This window comes from Vanellus vanellus, assembly GCF_965231255.1.
Source record: "Vanellus vanellus genome assembly, chromosome: 14".
NCBI classification, from domain to species: domain Eukaryota; kingdom Metazoa; phylum Chordata; class Aves; order Charadriiformes; family Charadriidae; genus Vanellus; species Vanellus vanellus.
In genome coordinates, this window is record NC_138919.1 from 16,374,915 (window position 1) to 16,398,524 (window position 23,610).

Genomic DNA, 23,610 nt, shown 5'->3' on the forward strand with positions numbered 1-23,610 from the left:
AAGGTTTGATATTCATTTTTATAAACAGATTAGATTAACTGGAACCTGAGATGCTGAAGGATGCGAGACACAACTGCATAGGCTTCAGGATTACAGCAGAGCTCTGTCCCTCTGATGGTTGCTCTAAGAAAACGCTCTGCAACAGCCAGCAGCTTTTAGCTGGTTTTCCTATTGAACATTTTCCCTCCGTAACTTACAGTTTGCGAGATAGGTATTCTATTCTCTGTCCTGATGGACAGTATCAGGAATTTATAGATAAGAACTCAAGAAAGATCCTTCATCTTCCAGTGTGGAAAAAGCCATTTATGCAGTATCTCTGTTGTCTCCCACACAGGACATACTTTCTGCTAATAAAAGTCGCTGCACAAGCTACAAAAAAACCCCCAACACCAACAAGAAAACCAACACCCCCCAACAACAAACTAAATTAAAGGCAGGTGAAAAAAGAAGCAGGGGTAAAGGAAAGCTCTGGGAATATGTGATGCTGGTTTTTATAGGAAGGAGTTTCTACAGAAAGGAGAAAGATACACAAAAATAAGGTATCTTGAATTCTATCAGTGATTTTTAAAATCATAGCAATTAGAGGAAATCCTTTTCCTTAACTTACTTGCATTTTTTTTTTTGAGTGTGAAACACCTAAAAGCAGGATAAACCTAAATATTTGAGTTACTGAGAACACCTATCTTTCCTTTGGATGTAGTGAAGGGAAAGCACAGAGTTACTGCCTTCTTTTGATTAGGATTCTACACATCTGGAATAGCCAAGTACAGTAAAATGCAACTCACAATTCAGTATTGCTGGTTTTTGTCTAGAATAAGCAAATACATTTAAGACTTTAGACTTGGAAAAAATACCTAATTTTATTAAATAGCTCACACAAGCTCCAGTAGAAGACTGAAGAGTGCAGCTGTCTTTTACTAATTTGGTGAGCCATCAAACTGCTCTGTGCACCTTGCTAAGCATCTTTAATCAAAATGTACTAAATTTGTTTTTGCTTACTATACCCATGAAGATACAGTCTCATGTCTTGTTTTTTCCTGGTTCAAACAAAATTTCTGTTTAAAAAACCCTTCATGGTTTAAAAACCTTTCACAGTATTGGTCTTCTCAACAACCTGACTGTTTATTTTCTTAACCCTCTTATATACAGCCAAAATATAACATTAAAAAAAAAAAAAAAAAACAACAGCCCTACAACAAAAAAAAACCAACCACAAAACCAAAAACAAAACATGGGACTCCTTGGCTTTGTCATGAGCTGCTATGAAAACTAGGTATCCCAAAAGACAATTATTTGCATCATAAAATCCTTACATTTAAACTGACTTTTTACCTGGAAAGGGTATTACTTCCATTACCAATCTGAGTGAGTGGATAGACTAATTTTTCAGTTCCTGAAACCTGCTGAAGCACATCCTTTTTCACACAAAAATCCCCCATGCTCACTTATGCACAAAAAAAATTAGATCAGAGTGACAGTAAGAAGACGACAGCAATTTACACACTGACATTAGAAAACTTCATTGGAATTAATCTGTATAACTTCAGTAATACTTATAAGTAAACCCTACTGCATACATTAATTCTTTTACCAAAAAAAGTTTTAAAACAATCCCAACACAACTGAAGCTTTTAAATGCCTGAAGAGAAACTATTAATAATTTTAATAGCAATATAACCCTTCAAAATATTTTAAAGTAAAATCACCATGTCAGAGAATGTTTCTAACATGTAAGCTTTACTGAATACAGAGTAAAATTAAAATTACATACTTTTATACAACACATTATTATATTAGTAAAATTACATTAGTTATTCATGTTTAACCAAGCCATACAAATCTTAACCTTCTTTTTTATGATATTAATTTAGATGGTCATTAGTTTCCTCCTACCAAAAGGATTCATTGTAATTAGCCTAATAACTTTTGCAAGTTCTAAAATACAGGAGATGTGTACTATATAAGGAAAAAAAAAAGCGACCTTTTTGTGCTACATGAATATGTAATAATGCACTTAATTTTTTTCCCCACAAATTTAAAAGCACACTTAATAAATGACAGACAGTGACTGTTGCCTTTAGCTTTTTCTTCAAAGACAGTACATCTGGAAGATCTGAACTCTTTGTTTCTGACAGAACCGCTGCACACACAGTGATATGAAAAAGCACAACTAAGTAATTGAATAACCAAAAGTGTTTCGACTCTAACATGATTACCTTTCACAATGCAGGTTTACAAGATTTGAGATCTCTATTTAAGATCATGCCATTTCATACAGTTTCTCTCAGTCAATATATAGGGTACAAAATGAAACTACATTTAGATGCAATCATAAACACAAATTATGCTTAGAAACCTGAAATTCAGCAGTATGTGCATTTAAATCACAAAATTTAATTTTATACCCCCCTCCAGTAAATTACAGCATCACATATAACACAAGATACTGACATTAATGTCTCCACCTGAAACAAAAAAGAAATATTCTACCCTGTTGTATGTCATTTGGCTTAAGAAGAGCATATTAATGGTTATTAAGGTCACAAAATTTTAGATAATTACTTCAATATCATTGTTTTCACAGACTTTTAGACAACTAAGAAAGATTATAAAGGATTATTATCTGTATAACAGCAACACCGATGACCTAAATGTGAAGGTAGAGTTTTTAAAATATATTCCAATTCTTCTCTAATATAAAGAAAATAAATAGCCGGATAATTTGGGGGAGAAAAAAAAAAGTGTGAAAGGTTTATATAATTAAATATGGATTGACTGCACATGGCAGAATGAGTTTTTTACAACTCAAACGCTGTACAAAGTTAAAAGTTTCAATTTAAAATATCATAATCATTTTTAAATGAATTTTGATAAATTTATGTGAAATGAGAACAAATTAACCTCACAAAAGGAAAGAGGCAGCCTGCAAAATGAGTGCTTTAAAAACTGAGATGCTGTTAGATAGCCTTAGTTAAGGCTGGACATTATTCATACTATTTCTGTAGCTTACCTCCATATTTTTTTTCTTTGCATTATCTCCCCATTGCTTTTGCCAGCAGAATTTAGAGGACCAGGTAAAGGCAACTGAGTAGGGAAGAAGGAAATTACTGCTAGAACAATATTTTCCCTCTTACACTGCACCCTGAGGGTCACAGCTCTGAACATTGTAAGGGTGCAATTATTTAACTCAATGCCAAATGACACAAAACATTCTTTCAGATATATTAAAATAAACCATTAAAAAAAAGAATTATTAAAAACAGGGCAGAGGCATTAAAATGCAATTTTGGAATATATAATTATGCAAAACACTAATATGCCTAATAATAATGTTAATTTAAATGTTCTTTCTATGTAGATGTAATACTTTGACTATGAAAATCAGAAAAGTAAAACAACTTCTGGCTAGAATCAGTAATAGGACTTCAGAGGGCTTGAGGACACTGAAGGCTTCAAAAATCCCCAATATATCAGTCACTACAGATAGTTTTTCATACGTACAGTACATTCTACTTGTCAGCTTACTACCTGAGCTCTGAATAGCTATGTCTTGTGTTTTATTTGCCTTGATGCAGCATCTGTCCAAGCATGCATACACACAGTTTATTGAGCATGTGGCCACTTTTCCAGAATTTCAAGGCAGTTGAGATTGTTCGATGCCTGGAAAAGTGACCAAAATGTATATGAAATCTACATTTGCCTTTCACCCAGAATATAAGATTTGACTGAATTATGAGAAACCAATAGGTTTCTCTAGTACTGTTTTTGGGAGCGCTTTCAGTCAAGGCAAGGCAGCCATGTCCGCAGAACAACACTGTATCTGGTCTTGTAATAAAACACACAATAGCAAACATTTTCTTTCTTTCCTGAGTTAGATAATATCCACTGTCTTTGTCACATGTTAATAGGTCCAACAGAACTCTCCTGGTAAACACACACATATGCATGGTAATTAAATTCAACTCAAGTGTGAGTGACAACTAGATGCATTGCACATGCCCACCACCTACACTCACTAATTGGTTATAAAAAATATACAGTGTGTCATAATTTACCAAAGCACCAATGCCTAATCACTTCATGCTGCAATGAATTTCAAGTAAACATGAGTAGTTATGCCATTAATTCTAATAAAGTGACAGCTACCTCTTACTCCACTATAGTGAACATTTGCACCAAAGCTGGCTTATCAGTATTTAAAATGTCCAGCAGCTCTATAGAAAGATATTTAGAACACTAAGACTTCTTGTAAGAATTGTTCTAATATGTAAGAACCTTTGTTCACGTATAAATGTGAAAATCCAAAAATACTCAGCACTTTATGTTTTATATACAATATGAAAACTTTGACCTCATTTGTATTAAACCATCAGGGCAGATATTAAATAATATCACTGATCAGTTATTAACCTAATAACTCTTTTTGACCAGACTGCACAAGCACAAACTGACAGTTACTCTTTTATTTGCCAAGTCAGCAGAGTGATCAAGAGGAGCTAAGCTTTTTGTTATTAGCCAGCTACATAAGCACGTGATGATTGAAAACTTCTGGGGATATAACTGTAGCTGAGATGAGAATACACCCTAGCAGAGAGGTTCTTCCCAAGCTGAAGAGTTTACACTGGCACAGATGTAACTGAGCCACAGAATAGAATTAGAAGATTAAAAATATTGTCTCCTAATTCATCTGCCACCAATTTTTACTGATAAATCACTTCCCTTTATTACTGTACTTGCCAGTGGGTGAAAGCTTTTGTATTTTGTCATTTGTAAGTATAGAAAAATAACTCCTACTTACTAATCTTTGATTTAATCCTTAATTAACTATCACAATGAAATTAACAATTTAAAAGGGCAATGAAAACACAGTCCTACTTGGTGAGAATAGGACCTAGACCAAAGAATATCCTTCCTTCAATAAGCCCATTTGGACTTAGCCATTTAGAGGAAGCCACCACTGTTTCTGAGGTCATTTTAAAAGCTCCATCTGCCTACAGCTTCCTCTCCTGACAGTTTTCAGTTTCATTTGCCTGCATTTTAGTTGTGTTTATGTCGCTTCTCACTGACTGCCAACTTATAGAGGAAATTGCCAATAGAAAGGTAATATTAAAACAGATGTATTCAGCATAATGTCAAATGTATAAAATAAATTGAAAAAAAGTTTTATCTCTCTATTCAGTCAAAGAGTGTTTAGGGTGAAAGTGATACCACGTTTGTCGGTAAAAGCTATTTTGCAGGCATCAAGATCCCGTTCTGCATTGTTATAGATTAAAAGCGTCCGTCTCTGCTCATGAGCTCAGGATAGTCCAATTGCAGAGCCATCTTATATTTTCTCACTAGCTGCTCCATTAATTTTTATTTTTTTTTTTATAGTGGAGGTCAACAATTAGAAAATGTCAAGAAATTAAGTTTTAGATCTTACCTGGAATTCCATAGCAGAATTAATAAGATTTGCACTCTTCAAATTTTACCAGGCACAACAGTTAACATTGCAGATTCTTATTGACATATAGCAGAAGACATAGCTAAATACAGTATACAAAAGCTGAAAATTATACTCATGAGAAACCTGAATGGGATTGACAAGGCATCATTTTAATTATGATACATTTACATAGTGAATGTAACGTTGAATTACCCGCACTTAAAACTTTTGAGTTTGACATGACTCTCATTAACTCAGAATTCTCAACTGAAGATTCAGAAAAATATGCATAAATATTTGAACGAGTAAATGCTAATAATAAATCATATATAATGAAAATAATTAAATCTGAGGAAGACTGCTATCAACGCTAGTATAGAAGAACTCGAAATAAAGATGTTCGGTACTACATAAATGACTTCAAGATAAGTTTTCAAACTGCACAGGTATAAAATCTACCTTCCTCTGTTATTCATTGCTACTTCAAACTTGTGGATAAATGGGAGATTTATCCCCAATCACCTGAAATTTTTCTGCTGATGTCTTCATTAAACAATAGCATCACCAGCTTATTTTGTTAATTGAATTAAGGTAGAATCAATTAACCTACTCTCCCATTTCCTTGACCAGAAATGCTTAAAAGTAAAATTTTAGCCTTGTTGTATGGATAACGAGCACTAGCATGATTAGGCTCTGTGAATAGGAAACACCTTCTCTCAGTCTACAAATTTCAAGAAGTTATTCTACAAAATATGTATTCTTTTCAAGAGGAAAAAAAAACAAACCACAGACTTCTCAGTAGTTCCTAAAAGCTAAGAATCTTGCACACTAGTTCCAAGAGAGAAGATGGCACAGAACTTAACTAGAAAGAATATTATTTTCTTTTTATCTTAAACATTTTTTTAAAATATGTTATTTTAAAAATGATCGGTGCACATGCTGATGCAGGAAATGAATTTAACAATAATCTACAAAAAAAAAAAAAAAAACACCACAAACACAAAACAAACTCAGAACACCTAAAGGGAAATGGGAAATTAGTTGATAGTATTTACTTTAAAATTTGGTGTTTGAAGTGGCACGTATTACAAGGGGTTTTAAAAGTAACTTCAGTTACTCCCTCTTCAAAAACAAATCTAACTTTTTCACGGCAATAAAAATAGCACAAGGTGAAACATGGGAGTTACTATTCCTGACCTCTTGCCTCTTAGTCTTACCTAACATTTCTGAAAAACAATGCCTGGGATAATCTACCATTAAACAATCTTTCTGATTATCTGTTGTGAACATGGTCTCCCAGCACAATAAAAGCCCTGCTTCAGTTAATACCAGTGTCCTAGAAAAGCTATTCTGTGTCCAGTTAGAGGATAACTAAGGAATCAGTTCTACATTTCACATGTAGAATCAGGGGTTTTAAAGTATCACCTCAGTCTTTTACTAGCAGTAGGCACTATTTGTATTACAATAGCATGTAGTAGCAATAATCAGAAACCAGAATTGTGGTACAGGCTCTATCAACCTGCGACAGAAAGATAAAGCAAAGAGAGGAAAACAGTGAGATACACAGATGGGCATACATGTGAACAATGGGACAGTCTTCATCATGGGATAACGGTATTTTCAGTTCATTATCAGCTGAGCTACTGTAAAAGTTCTTTTATGCATCATAGAAAAAAAAAAGACTGCTTGAAGACTTTAAAGGACGTATTTGTTCATGGACAAAGAGTTTCTTCTAAACAATAGGGACAGGAGGGAAGAAAGCACAAGGGTGCTATTTTGCAAATGTTACATTAGCATGATAGGTTAGAATCTGAGTTTATTCAATTTCTTGATACCAAAGGAAAGAAAACAGTCCCAAACAATCTGCGAAAAAAAGTTAGTTGTACCTCTACATGCACAAATTTAAGAGGACTTAAAATTACACTAATCAGTGTACACATTTAGAAATACGGACAGAAAATTCCCCCTACCTGCTTCCACGCACTTCAATGCTACAGCAGCGTGCCACTTGTCATGGGTTCCAAGTTATGATAAATGTATTACCTTTAAATTGCAAGTATGGCATATAAATTGCAAGTATGGCATAGCACCATATATTTGTTTTCCAATTGCCACATACCATTTAGTTATTTCACAAGTATTTAGTCATGAATGTCCTTTGCACTTCTTGACAGATAAGAAATAAGAAGCAACTTCCCCAATGTGCAAGGACAATAGCAATACCTGCGTGGTACTGAGTCTGTATTTAACACAAATGCTAGGTGAGCCAACAGTACCAGTATAACAAAATGCATTTTTTTCTAAATGTCTGAACTTCTGAAATACTTGCGTGATAGTTCCATTGTTTTCTTAGTACCTTCTCTTAAAAGATAGCATTGCTGAGTAGATTTCCTATGAACTCAATGCCAAAAACACCTATCAATCAAAGCCATTCTCAGCTAATAAATATATAACATTACACAAATATGAATCTGAGGATGAAAGCAGTGTCTACCACATCTTCTGACTCTGTGTAATAATGAGTTACAAACTTCAGTTTCAGCCTGGAATCAATATGGGACCATTTTGGCAACAGGTACTGGAGCTATGTATCATTATTCTCTACTTTCTGGTCCAAGAGGGCGATACCCGACAAATTATTTTTTAGATAACTTGTTAGACCTAGGAGTTTATTAGAAAAATATATGGCTTATGGCTTGAAAGACCATAAAGTGGCTTAAAGAGACCTAAGGGACAATGATTTATCTACCAGAATCAACTTTCTCTTCAGGCTGCCGCAGTTGAGCATGAAAATGTGAAAAACAGGATTAAAGATTCAAGTTATCTGCTTAAAAACCATAAATGCCTTATCATTTATCAAAAGTGACACTTCAAAAGTTATCTGTATGGTGTGACATAGGATTGTACAATCCAACTCCACATTTTGCATAAAGTAATGCTAAAGAAATTATTTTATCAGCGTTCTTGGAGCTCGTATCACCATTTTTACCTGCTGAATCTGTATATTAGATACAAACATTAAAAAGTAACACCTGTGGAATTTTCAACTTAAGTTAAAAAATTTCTTTTCTTAAGAAACAAATATTATTCCCATTATTGGTCTCAAGAATTGAGATATAAGAGGATTAAGGGGAATATTCATATTACCTAACTTTAGCATGTACTTTACAAGCTTAGGTTAGGACGGCTTTCTTTAGGAAGACTCCATCTAACGGAGGGAGAAACTCACTGAAAGGGTCTTTCAGAGAAGAAATCCAAAGTTAAGTCTTCTAAACCACCCCTTTAAAGGCACTAACTTTGTTCTATGTTCTACCCAGGAACAGCAGCATCCACATGTTTGTAATAAGTTAGGCAGTGTACATTCCCTTGTGTTTTGTCCAAGTCTGAAAACTCTTAACAATTTAACCTGATCTTAGTGATGGCTGCCAGGGTTATGCTCCCAGCCATGCATTCCCATCACCTCTTCTGCATTGTCCCTGATGCTTGTGTGACCCCAGTTTGAGCTAATTCAGGGAGCTAAATAGCTGAAAATTAACTTTGGAAACACTTCCCTTAAAAAGCCTAGATCTACATTTTTAATATTAGTGAGGGTGCCGTTTGTATTACACCTCACAGGCATTTCACAAATAAAACATATGATTAGCAACAGACTAGTATATATTCTAGTAACAGATTTATTCTTTTTCATAGCAAGGGCAGAACAAATATAGCTCTTGGTAAACAAAAATACTTACACTTAAGATACAGTATACAAATACTGTGTATTTCTAGAAGCCAAGCATTTGCGTAGTGAATAGATCTTACAAAACCAGTCATATATATTTAAAAGTAATTAAAAGTTATGCATATTAAAATAAAGGATTCTTCCCTTCTCGGCCATGTAACACCTTGAACTCAGACCTGCAAGTGCTACATGAACTCATTCCTATAGAACCTACTGGAAGTTCCAGGGCTGTGACATTTCAAAGATGATGTCAATACAGGAATCGGAAAGTTTTACTTAAATGAAAAAAAAATTCATCACATCTATTTAATACCTATTTATAACCAATGAACTGAGAAAACAATACACCTCCCATAAGAAAGCATGCCAACTACTACACCTCTCCAATTTAATAAATTTAACTAGGCTACATGTGATGCCACTTATCAGAATAGTCCTAGTGAATGAAAGTTCTGGAATTGCCTGAAGTAGTCTGTAACAAGACCATCACCAGCACAGGCAGAAATAACTCCAGAAACCCCTATTTCTTTGGGAACAGACCCTTTCATGGAGTTATATTTTTGTTCTACGTGAGCTATGTAGGTGGTGAAGGGTCATCTTTGAGGCACATGGAGCAGAGAGTCTTTATTCACTAGAAAATACTCACTCAATAGTCAGAAATAGAAACCAAGTCTCACCAATCACCTGGTTTCCAGCTGCAATAACTCTAAGTAGCCTAATCCAGTGCCACTCTATAGCTGCTAACAGTTCTTTAGTCCACACAGTCTTCTTGTGCTGAGTTTAAAAGATTTGAAGTAAATGAAAGATGAAGCCAAGCACTGACAAGAAAACAAAATATTGAAAAACTGATTGGTGAGCGATATTCAGTCTAGGTTCTGTCTAAGGGAGACAGTAAAATAATATGTATCAATTTAAACTTAATCATAATCTAATTGCCTACAGATTCATTACAGCAAAAATGTCCAAGTGAACCAAATAACTAATCCATTCCAAATGTGATGTTCAGGTAAAGCTGTATACAAAGTTGCTAAATGCATGAAAATCTTTTATTTGAATCAAGAGTGCATTCAAGACTTGTAGGTATGTGCTAGTAAGAACAACAGAACAACAAAACCAACCCTCTGAGACATACAAAAGCCCAAGTCCTTCACTTAACAGCTTCCAAATAATTCACTTTAAGATTGTTTATTAAAATTTCTATGGTTTGTTTAATCAGTCAGACAATCTTTAAAATATTACCCAATATTTGTCTTTGGTATTCAAAATATATGACTATACACAGAGAATGACAGAACCTTCCAGAACAACCTTTCAAGGACTATGAGCCGTGGACACAGATTCTCTTCCATTCTTCTTAAGTGATGTGAAAGTCACACAGCTTAACTCTAAGACTGAACTGCCACAACCTCTCTCTCCTTACCTAGGTCATTTCTAGTCTAAGCATCTTCTGGTAATGCATGAAAACAACATTGATAAACACCTATTACATATGGTCTTCCTTCAGCTCTAATATTACTATTACACTGCACTCTCAAGAAACTATCTGAAACACTTTACTTAAAATGTTAATAGGTCTGTATACATTTCTCTCTGAACTTGCTTTGAGAAGTCTTGAGAATAAGTCATTTTTCAGCTAAAGCGAAATATATAAACCAAACACAGATTTACCACAGAGAGAGTCAGAAGTTGCATGATATGGCCACAGAAAAAGCCCACTCTCTCAACCCCATTTCTATTTAGACTAGGCTTGTATCTACTCCTCCAAATCAATTTTTTAATTACTATTATTATATACACAAAGAATTCACCTGTTTGAAAACTAGCACATACATAAACTGTTCATCTAAAGACAGGGAACACAAGAGGTAAATCCAATACAAATTACTGAGTTTCCAATAAACAGTAACAGAATCTTTTGTAATTAGAAATGGATCATTCTACATTTAATTCAGAACGCTTTTCACCCTCCAATAAGTATTGCCCTCACATTTAACCATCTCTCTGTCCTTCCAACAACTACTCTACGCAAGTTGCTTATCATCTCTACATCTAATCTAATCCAATACTAATGCAGTTTGAAATTTGCTTGAAAACATGACTACACTTAGCATATTTATAAATTACACCTTATTAAATATTTGAATTAAAAAAGTCGGGCCCCAGAAATATTTTCTTCTATCTTCCATGTCAGGGCTTCTGTCCAAGCATAACAGATACCAATATCACCTTAAATGCACATTCAGATAAGTGTAGAATTCTGAATTCCAGATTTGATCAAGTAGCCTAAAAAGATTACACCTCCATTGCTGTAAAGCTAAGAAAAATCAGACAAGCTTCTCTTTCTTAATATTTAAAGATACCCATCTCTGCTTGGAGAAGCTTAAAGCTTTGCGCTGCTTTTATCTATTTTGAAATCATTCTGAACAACAGCCATCAATCCGAAGAAGCATATTTTCTAAGTATTCTTCCACTTTTCAAAAGACAGACATTGGGAAGGTACTTAAAATCCATTAAGATGCACGTAGCAACTTCCAACCTATTTAAATAAGCAGAATTTTTCTATTTCCATACAAATATTCTAGTATTTTAGTAAACATTGTGTACCTCAGTAGGCATCAGTGTTTGTTAATCTCATACATAACTAATAAATTCCAATCCTGACGAGCTCTGTGTTTTCAACAGGACAATGCCCAGGCATGCTAGACCACTGAGCTAGAGGTCACTGTGGGATAATGTTCTTCCAAGTACAGTAGTTACTGTGTCAAAATGATTCACTTCTACCATCACCTCGCAAATTCTAATTTGATAATTATAGTGATTATCAATTAGCATCTCATAACTATTTGATGACACACGATGACTTGAGGCTAACTAGCGCCTAATACTCAAATTTAACAAAAATGCCGAGAAAGAGGCATCATGGCAGAGGCCAGCAGGCGTAAGGAACTGAGTAAACAAAGAAGTGTGCAACAGTTTTCAGACTCTTACAGGTTAATTTTTCTGACAAGCTTCCTATTCACAGATGGGCCAAAGTAGCAAGCTGGGTGAGACACACACAAAGTCTGAATGGGTGTCTCCACAGATCTGCAGCCATCACAGAAGCCAGAGCACCACTCTAGGCTGTGTTTGTGGGACAGGCCGCAACCTTTGTCATCTGCACGTTTCTTCCACCCAGAAAATCAATCCCGTCATGAGAAGGTCTACACTAACAATACTAAAGTTTGAAGAGAATGCTTTATTATTCAGTACAATAAACCGCTGTATGTTTCATAATAATTAAATTCACTTTGAAAAGGAAAAAGAAATCAAATAAATCGTTAAATCTAATTATGTAACACAACTACCAGAAGACAGAACAGCTGAAGAGCTAAGTACAAAATGAATTTAGAAGTGGTTTTATCTACAGGTCGTCTCTAGATCTGCTTTTACATGGATGATCATTCAAGTCTAGAGAATACTCAACCAACCTGTTGCAGTTGAAAACCTTTTCTTCCATTCACCTTACAGCATAAGATAAATAATCTCAACGACTTCATCTAATCTGTTTCCTATGAACTAAGAACTTGCATTTCAGTATGTCTGAAATATTTCTTATTTCTTTAATGCTGAAATAGTTATTATAGAAACATTAGCTGGTTATAGCATAGTATTCATTCAAAATAGCCATGGCCCATATATTTAGAATGTTCATTTTTTTATCACATAAAAAGATTGGAAGCATGTAATTCTCTCATGCATATGACCATATCATTCCATTAAAAACTTTCTGTGGCTGTAGCAGAATTTCCATTTTCATAAGAACTTCTATAAAAATTGTCATCTTCTCTCTAAAGTAAATTTTTGCATAAAAATGATGAATGTATTAGAATCCATTAGAATTCAGAATGCAAAAAGAACTGTAAGTTTTAAATTAATACAAATTTCGTGAAAACCTAATAGAAGCACTCTGCATTAAGATCTCCGTGCTGGCTTATGTGTCAAAGAATTTTTAGAGGAATAACTGTAATTTCCATTTTCTGTATTATACAAAAATAAGAATGTATTTTGTTTCTGCATTATATAATTGGTTTACCTTTCATTGTTTAATGTCCTCTAAACGCCATACCTTTATCTACACCAATATTTCTCAGAAATAACGTGTCTTACGCTCTTTGCTTCCCCTGCCCCTCTTAAATACTGATGGGTAAAACTAACTTGGTGTTAGGACTTTTATTTAGGATAGTTTGTAAACACTACATAACTCCCTGAGATATATATAACCTAAAACTGATACTACTGCAAATGCTTAGTAATCTGAAATATGCTATCAAAAATTCTTTCTGTATTATGTCCTAAAAAAAAGTTTCAATTCACTTTTTAATCCAATAAAATGGCTAGTTTACTATTAAGCCACAGAAAACTGTTTTACATGGCATCTAATTGATTCCTGGATCACCAGCATTTAAAACTGCCTTATGTGTAAAATTTTTGCATTTTTAATGTAAACAGCAAAAATCATCAGCATTTGTCTTCCAAAATGAAGCATCATGTTGGCATCTATCAGCAACAACTACCAAAAGAAAAAGAAAAGTGATGTGAATTTTAATTTGCAGAAAGAATTATGTCAGGTATGTCTCGTTTCAGAATAACAATAGCCTGTTAGGGCTTGCAGGCCTCAGCATAAGTAGTTTGGGAATAGCAGTAACAGCATAAACAAAGCACTGAAAAAGGTTTATGAGGGTGGAGTCCCATTATTAACCACTGGATTAAAACTCTTCTGTATCCTGCGGCTCCAAACTTTCCGAGGATGCAGCAGTAAACCCTGAGGAGACAAACTACAGCAGACTTGGCTAATAACCCCTCTTCCTCAACACACAAGCCCATACAGTTATTAAAACTGAATGCACTGTTGTTCCCTTTGAAATACTTGAAAACAAAGAACTAAAACACAAAGACCATTCCCCTTCATAGCGTATTAACGTTTTTAATAAGTAACTCATCGTCCCACATGATACAGTTCTGCATTGTCCAACGCATACCACTTCAGTCAGACAATGCACACAGCAATAAAACTCGACCCAGCAAAGAAAGTGAAAGCTGCGTTTGTTCAGCATGTTATTTGGTTCAGCCAACTGTAATGCTTCTGCCTGCCATTTATTGTTTACTCTGTCAAAGGATTATTAAGAATTAGGCTACATTTGGCAATTTTTTGAGAAGGGAATTTACATGCAAAGTGACTGACACTTGATATTTAAAGTCTATTGGTCGACTCTGACCCTTCGTTTACAAGTGACTCATTTGACTGCAAGGATCTCTGATGTGGAAATGCTCAGATACGAATCAATTGCAGTTTTTGTCTCGGGTAAATGTTACTTGGCAATCCAAAAGAAATGAACAATGCTCGAACCGAGGTTCACATAGAATAGTACTCATATGTTTAAAGAATTCCTTTTACATGCCTGATTTACTTCTAGTCGGCGGATTTATGACTCCCCTTCTCCTAATAACTTATCTCAGTGCACAGTGTTTTTAAACACACACACACATCCAGCAGTTAACTCTTTTGCTGCCTAAAAGAACAGAAATGTACGGACGCGTTTAAGTAAATAAAAAAAAAAAAGCAGGTTTGGTCCCGCTAGGGCTTTTGATTCTCTGTGGGAGGTGGGGATAGGGGAAGGATAGGACGAGAAAGGGAGAGAAACATATAGGTAGGTACAGTTTGCAAATTCCTGTTCCATAAAGAAACGATTGTGTGTAAGAAACGACCATTCCTACATGAAATCAGCTCAGTGCGAATTCTGCAGTTTACCTCCGATAGGGATAAAGTAAAAGGGTTTCTCTGCACCCGAGCCAGACTCCCTTCCTCTCAGAAGGCAGATGCAGCATTTCTATAAACAAAAATGTCTCTAGCCCTACCTTGTGCCAGTGCTTGCAACATGTGGAGCTGAAGCAACAGAAACGCCCACCATCCCCGACAGAAGATGAAACAGAAGTTCAACTTTATCATCATTCCGCCTGGCGTGCTATTCCTTCGGGCAATAATTTCGCGATCCACCTTTCTTTCAACGGTTATTGCCTCACTGATCCCCATCCGATCCGACTGCCTGCCACTCCTGACAGCGCTTTGGTCATTGCTCATTCCGCACCCCGAGGCCGGGCTCTCTTTGGTGGGCTGGGAACATCGCCCGCTGCCTTCGCCCCGGAGTTTGGGGGGACCCGAAGCCCCCACTTCACAGGATCGGCGGACTCTTTGATTTGTGCTCACTTTGCATGCAACCCGAAAGCCGCGCTCCGTGTGCCCCTCGGTACGATAATCGCCACCTAAGTCAATGTTTCTTGTGGAGGTATTGATTGCACCAAAACAACCAGTCAGAAATGTGAAACGCATGTTTCTCTGCACTGTCACATCCAATGCCTTCAAACAGAGAGGGAGTAAGTTTATCGGCGTCAGTATTTCAGTAAATCCGGATCCTTCAGCACATCGCTAACAGAAACAGGGAAAGACTGATCCATCTTAGCCACCAGCAGACAATCCAAAGAGTACCTTTCATACCGCAACGATGATGGAAACTGTTACCCTGTGTTTTTTATGAAGCCTGGTGAGTTTCCAGCATGTGTCCCGCTCTCCTGTAAAAAACCTTGCGATTGAAGTGTTAAATTCACGTAGAAGGGAGGAGGGGGGGAAGCGTCAAGGAAAAAAAAAAAAAAAACCTAATTGAAAGTATTCGCTATTCCTTGCGCTAAGGATTTATTTCAGACAATTTCAAGATTAGCCATGCAGACAGGGTAGTCTCCAGATATCCTCGCAAAGCTCTGCATAGTTTATATTAATCCGATTTTCCTTTGGATACAAATCTCTACCGTCAATAGAAGGGTTTGAGGGGTCCTCAAGCAGGTAAATTGAGCAGGTCTGGCTGTGATTCCAGCTCGCTGTGCAGTCAGTCAGCCACAGGCCAGCGGCGATGTCACTTGAACTCTCACGTTCAGCCGGAGGTAGGGAAAACCTCAGTTGATCGTATCTCCCTCCTCCCCGAAGGCTGGTGCTGATCTCCCTCTTGCAGGGAGACCACGACAAAAAAAAATCACCTCTAAAATGTAAAGCGCTTTTCTTCTGGCCGGCAACAGACGCAGCAAGAAAACTAACCCTCAGCTGGATAGTGTCCGGGGCGGGGGCAGGAAAAATCTCCCGAAACAAACAGCAACAAGGTGAAATCCTCCCAGCTTTGCTCAGACGGACTCCCTCTTTCCTTGTTTATGCAGCCCGGGGATCCTGGTTCTTCCTCTGAGCGTCTCTCCCTCACAGAAGCTGTAAACACAAGAGGGAAAGCGCTACCACAACAGCGGCGGCGGCGGCAATAAAACCGTACCAAAAAAAAAAAAAAAAAAAAAAAAAAGAGGCAAGCAAGCGCTGAAGGTTTTACATTTGAACAATGCATCGGGTATTGTTTCAGTCCCGCCTTCCGTAAAGGGAAAAGTTTCGTGGGAGACTCCCTCCCTCCCCCCCACACCTTATTAAAAAGAAAGAATACAAGTAGTTATAAAAGAAGTACACCCAGGATAAGCCGCAAGTTAAAAACAAAGCACCTAAGGGCGAAGTTGATCGAACAAAAACCTTGCCAGCTCTCCTCCCTTCCCCCCCCCCCCTCCGCCCCCGAACGACAGCCTGAACTTTTCTCGCCTCCTTCAGGCATAAGGGCGGTTTTAACCCTCCCCTGGCAGCCGGCTCCGCGCTCCGCCCGCCATCCCCCCCTCGGGCGCCCACCACCTCGCCTCCCGCCTTCCCTCTCACCTCCCTCACAGCCGGCGGGGACACGCTCCCGCCGCCTCACCGCCCGGCTCCCTTCGTGTCTCTCCCTCACACACATCCCCCCCCCCTCACAGCCGCCCCGCCTCGCCTCGCCTCACCCCACCTTCCCCTGACCTACACCTCCACGGGGCTGTGGCTGAGGGGGGAACCAACCCCCTCCCCCAGCTGAGGAGGGAGCTGCTGGGCGGGGGGAATGCCTGTAGAACTAACAGGAGCGGGCCGGGGGGGAATAATACAGGTTTCGATACCGGCTCTCCACAGACGCCGGAGGAGGGACACCCCCCGCCCCCCATCGCGTCCCCGCGCGCGTTTAACGGCCGCGCGCGTGCGCGCCCGGCCGGCCCCTCTCCCGCGTCCCCGCGCTAACGGCCGCGCGCGTGCGCGCCCGGCGGGCCGCTCCAGCTCCGCCGCGTCCCCGCGCTCGCTGCGCCCCCTAGGCCCGGGAAGCGCCGCTGCCTCACGGCGGCGCCTCACGGCGGCGGCTGGCGGGGGGCGCGGCGGGGCCGGCCAGGGTGAGCTGCCGGCAGCGATCCTTCCTGTCAGCGACCGCGGGGAGAGCGGCAGGTAAGAGTGAAGGCCTGGAGGTGCGGAGTAACCCGCCTTCCCGCGCTTCGTGCTGTGGTGAATTCAGGCCGGCGGGTCTGGCAGCGCAGCCGAGTCCCTGAGCTGGGTTTGGTTTCCCTCAACGAGTTTAGCCAATGTTTGAGTTGAAGATTGGCAGCTGGCGTCTGCTCCTTTCCCCCCCCCCCCCCCCCCCCCCCGTTTTGACAAGCTGTCTCTTATGATAGAGTCCTGCAGGCAAACATGGTAAATTATTGCATCAAACACAAGGTCATTTTTTTCATATTATTAATGGCTGCCATTATGGGTTTCTGACTGAGCTATATTATTCAAGAAAGCACCTTTATCTCATGCCTGGGTTATTTCATAGCATAAAAAAGGTAAAGCGTTTCACAGTTCCCGCCCCAGCCCAGGTGAACAGCCCTTACCAGTGCCACACACAGTCCTCAGTTGCGCCCTCTCCTAACCAAACCACCACAAACCCATGCAAAATGCTGGGTTTTTTTTACCTCTTGGCCCTCCCTTACCCTATCTCACAGGTAAATCCCATCTGACAGATTCTCACCTACACTGGTGCCCGCTTCTTTTAGTATCGAACAGGTATTAAGGTTTGTGACATCAATTTTCTGCCCACCCTTCTTCCCTGTGGGTGTCAAAGCTTGTTGTTCCTACGTTCAAGAAGTTACTGGACTTAAATTCTTCTTCTTCTGTGCTGTCACCTTTTCCTGGTAACTCAAAGATATGAGCTGTACTTCAGCAGCCGTCTCTTCCTTGTGGTCATTAGACTGTAAATAGAAATTCTGTTGTATCTCTCACGCCACGCTTTCCTTTTTTATGTGTTTAGACCACATGGATAATTATCTACAGATATCAGGACCCAGTGCTTATGATTTTCCCTTCAATATGTCCGTTTTGAGAACAATGCAAAGTGAACCTAGATTGTTTTCAGCTGTGTTGAGAACTGACCTCAAGGAAGTAACAATCTCTTTGTAACTCCCATTGCGCCATTACTAGTAGTTAATGTACTGCAGCATGAAGAAACTTTTTATTTAATGAGTAATGTTGGGTGGGACTGATTTATCTTCACTGGAAATGGAAAGTATATTTAATTGTGTGTTTCGTGATTGTTTTTTTTTAAGTACCGTCAACAAAGGAGCACAGGGCTGCTGATGCAAACTTTAGTTTAAGATTTCAAATTCAGTTTGATCTCTAAGAAATTATTTGGTGCTTCCTTATCAGTTCTAAGGGAGGCAATTTGCGGTGGTTATGTTATTAATGTCTAAAGTCTGCTGAAAGAGTCATTGTCAAGCTGTTAAGTTTTAAAACCAAGATGCTACAGAAGAGAAATACTAATGTCTGTTACCTTGTTTAATTTTAGTGAAAGCTTTTTTCCTCTTAGAATTAATATATTTTCCTTGTAGCAGTTTAAATCTGTTCAACCTGCAAACATAAGAATAGGAAGCTTGATGATCCGAGGGCTGGAGCACCTCTCCTATGAGGAAAGGCTGAAAGAGTTGGGGCTGTTCAGCCTGGAGAAGAGAAGGCTCTGGAGAGATCTTATTACGGCCTTCCAGTACCTAAAGGGGGCCTACAGGAGAGCTGGGGAAGGACTTTTTACTCGGGCATGTAGTGATTGGACGAGGGGGAATGGCTTTAAACTGGAAGAGGGCAGGTTCAGATTGAACATTAGGAAGAGGTTTTTCCCTTTGACGGTGGTGAGCCCCTGGCGCAGGTTGCCCAGAGAGGTTATTGAGGTCCCATCCCTGGAGGTGTTCAAGGCCAGGCTTGATGTGGCCTTGGGCAACCTGGTCTAGTGGGAGATGTCCCTGCCTATGGCAGGGGGGTTGGAACTCGATGATCTTCAAGGTCCTTTCCAACCTAAACCATTCTATGATTCTAAGCTAACCTATTTTAATCATTCAGGCCTTGCTTTTTAAAAATTATTTGAATATGGTAGTATATTCTATAGTTGCCACCTCCATATCTTGGGTGAAAATTTTTCAGTTTGTTATTTCCTTATTTTTAACAATAACCGTGTCCTTTTGACATGTCACAGAGGACAACATTTGTGGCTTTTTTTTTTTTTTCAATTTGCCTTGGTTGCAATAACTACTTAATAGTGTTCAAACCAGAAAAAAAAAACATCTGAAGTCTTGTTATCTAGATTGGTAAAAGCCTTTCATCATTTTACTACCTGTGTTCTGTACCTGCTTCTTCACTCTCCTGCATGCATGTAACAAGTGAGGAACTAAACCATTAAACAAGCAGCAGGAGGACTGGTAGGAGACAAGCTCTCCCACCTGAAAAAGCAGAAACAACAAACCTGATGCTCACAAAGACAGAAAAAAGGAGGGCATGAGTTTTCAGGAATTTTAAAAGAAAAGAAGCAATGCAGTTAGCTTCATTTAAAGGTGGAGAAACCACGGTTAAAGAGTTTTTCTTTCCAATGACTGTTGTGTTCTGCAATGAGCTGTAAATGCAATAAGTCTTCTAAGGGCTGCAGACTTTTGTATGATTAGTGCAGAATGGCAGGACATTTTATTTATGTAAGTGGTGGGACAGTGAGACAAAAGAGAAAGGAATACAAGGGTCCGCTACTCAAGACAGGCCACTTAATGAAAGGCAGCTTTCTAGCCAAGAAAATAGAATCATGGTACTACTTCCAGAGAAAAATTTCACCAATGTTGTACAATCTTAATTCTTAGTTTCCTTTTCCAAGACTTTTTATCTTCTAGGATATAGCTTATTGACCCTTTCTAGCATTTGGTGTTTGGTTAAACAAATTATTTATATGCTTTTTTGAGAGATGCAGCACGTTGTTTTGACCTAGTGTATCTCCTGATGCAGTCTCTGGTTCTTGAAGGCATTTATGGGGAGTACCTAATTGGGGTGTAGATTACACAAAATGTGATGTTTTTTCAGTCAGGTAATTGCTATGGTTTGCTTGCCTATTTTAGTCCTCTAAGCCAAGTAATTATCTTGCATTGATTCTTCTAACAAAAAAAACTACTATCACTGATTAATATTGTATTATGTGGTATTTTCCACCAGTGCACTTTCTTGGATGATGACTTGCTGTACTTGAAAAATTGAACTGGTAAAGAAAAAACCCTTACCAAAAACTTTGAAAACTGAATGGAGAGAGATATGACCACTTTAACAGGCAAAATAATGATGTACTGTTGCAACCTAGAAGTTAATATTCTGGTTAGATCTTCCCATAACTAATGTAGAACAATTAATATTTTTAATCTATAGCTAGAAGGGTTTTCTATAGAAGGTATAGATTATGTGGATACCCTGAAAAGACTGTTTTGTGGTTTGTTCCTACCCTTCCATTTTCCTTCACTCAAAAACTTAAAGTGCAAAACTCAGGGCAGGCGGTTGCATTGACTACCACATGGTTGTCCCAGAAGATTTTTATATCGCCTTTTCATTTTTCCCAAGAGGGACAGAGCCTTAGAAAACAATGAGTATGTGAGTAGCAAGTAACTTGCTTTCGAATGGGATTGTTTTTCAGCATACTAAATCAACCTGAATGCAGAAAACTATTGGGAGGGGGCTAAAATGTTCCTTAACGAGGGTATATTCCCAAGGGTCACTAGCCAGCTGCTTTGCTTTTATGGTGTAAATATGCTTCTACATCAATAATAAACATTGGAAGAGAAGAAAAAAAAATATCACATTACATAGCTGGAAGTCCCTGGAGAGACATTAAACAATGACTTCACCACACTTCTGGAAGTATCTTCTGCAGTGAACACTGTTGCAAGAACCAGAATAACTCCCATTAAATTTTACTGGGCTTAAATAACTTAATATGGTGTCAGTTATAAAGGCCCAAAACAAACAGAATGACAGATTTTTGTTTTCTCCATGTTATTTGAATTTACATAAAAGAAATTAGAATTAGATTTATATACCTCTTAGGTCTGATTTTAAATTCAGAAATACTAGCAAATTCAGAGTTAAGTTCCTTTGGTTGCTGCTTAATATGATTGTGCTTAGGAGTCCAGGAACAGACAAGGTACAGTTCTAAGGCACAGCGGTAAAAGTTGAGGGCAGAGTGAATAGATTGAAATGTATGGTTCACGGCTTTTATGAGTCTAAGAGCAATCCTGATAGAGCTGAAGCACAGCTGTGTTTATATTCAAAAACAGTTAAGCTGATAGGGACACTGTCTGTACAGTCAGGAGAAGGGGCTAGTGTAGTTTCTGAATTATCCCATCTTCTGTATTATCCCAATGTAACAATAGGCTTTCCTATTTAGCTATCAGAAGAAATTCACGATGACCCAGCCACGTTGCCCTGCTGTGTTTTATGGAGTAGAGAGTTAGCGAAGTAACATAAAGGATCAAGACAACAGGTTCTGCGTTTTTGAAATGTAGACGTTTGAAAACATTCTTAGAGCCTCCCAGAGGAAGACTACAGGGGCTGTAATGATTCTACTCCAGGCAAGTTTGGCTAGAATGTAGAGAGAGATCTTATTTTAAGAAGTCTGTGTCTTCAAACACCAGCCAGTCAGGCTATCCAGCCATGGGTTGCAGAGATTGCCCTTTCATGATTCAGATGATGCCCCAGGCATAAGTGACCTGAGCACTTTGTCTCAGTGTCTGAAATTGCCCATAAATACTAGGGAGGACTTTGGACAAAGACTAACTCTTTCGGTTGTACCTAACGTTTTTACTTATGAGTGCCATCTTGGTAACTTTCTCAACCTTCTAGTTGATCAGGAAAAAAAAAAAAGCAGAACCTGAAACCCTAAGTACAAAAGAAATCTACTAAATTGCAACTGAATATTCCTCCTGAAATGCATTAATGCATCAAGTTAGACATGATCACACTAGGTAGAAGACTTTCAGAGAATACCATCAGACTATAGGGAGTGTGGTGTTAGCTGCTTCACCCCCCCTCCGCCCCCACATTTTTTTTTTCCCCTCCAGAACTGAACCAGAACCCATCCACCACATCAAAAGGTACTGCTTCTGCAGGACGTGTTTCAGATAGAACATAAAATGTTAAGCACTTGGAAATGAGATTAGATTTCATGGTGTTTTCTATTTTTCAAAGCGGTACCTTTGATATTTAAAACAAAAGAAAACAAAAAAAATGAAGTCATTGTACACCATGCAAGATCCAGTGTGATTTCTGTTGGTTACAGTTTTCTTAATTTCCTGATGTTCTTATACTAAGATACTATAATATGACCATGGTTTCACCCAGAGAGGATGCTAGTTCAGCAGTTAGTGAATGGATTATTGTCTCCCATATGCTTACTCACAGAGATATTATGACGACATAAACAACATTCTTGTAGTCCCTGAATAGTGTTGTAGAAGATTGTGTTTTTATCAAGTGCATGGGTTATTTTCAGATGCAGTATAAACAACTTGTCTTAAGTAAGCAAAGACATCTGTTGAACATTTTGTGATGGGATTACATTATTACTGTGAAGAACAGTGTTAAATGTATACATGGAGATCATATTCCAAAAATAGCATATTCTTGAGATACTGTAATTAATTGAGAAACGCAAAGTAATAGAAGTGATGAATTAGTTCATTATTACAATCCTACATTTTTCTGAATTGATCATCATGATTCTAATGGAATAACCTTAAAAGAAAAATCCCATTTATTGCAATGTGATAAACAGATAACAAGAAGGAGGAGGAGAATAATTACCACAAGGGCTTGAGCAATCACATTTACTAAAGGGAACATAACTGAACATCTCAGCCATATTACTGCTGTCATAGTCTACAGTTTGCCCATCATATAAAGTAAACGGGTCATGAAATGAGAAAGTAAGCTTTAAAGAATAGGTAGAAGGTATTTACAGTGATGGCAGCATTGGCCACCTTAGTTAAAAATGATTTTATTTTTTTCTGCATAGGATATAAAAAGGTATTGATTACTAGTGTTTTAAATTAAGATTCAAATCCAGAAGAATCTGCCACTGCAGGGACTTCATCAGAGAGTTTTCTGCCATAATGAGACCATTGCTTGTCTTTTAATGGCATTTTGGTTTTATTAATCTTTTGGGCCTGCACACCTGTATCCCAAGAATTTTCCAGATTTCTTGATGACTGAAGTTGAGATAGCAGATTCCAT

General features: G+C 38.1%; 1 protein-coding gene across 1 annotated transcript in view; it reads right to left on the minus strand.

Annotated features, from left to right (window-relative positions):
- SDK1 (sidekick cell adhesion molecule 1) overlaps positions 1–15,669 on the minus strand; it is a gene marked incomplete at its 3' end in the record, with an annotated part of 423,737 nt that extends 408,068 nt beyond the window's left edge. The window contains exon 1 of the mRNA XM_082490690.1: positions 15,045–15,669. Coding sequence (XP_082346816.1) covers positions 15,045–15,516 — 472 coding nt within the window. The 5' untranslated portion in view covers positions 15,517–15,669. The remainder of the gene's footprint in view (positions 1–15,044) is intronic.
- Between the last annotated feature and the right edge of the window lie 7,941 nt (positions 15,670–23,610).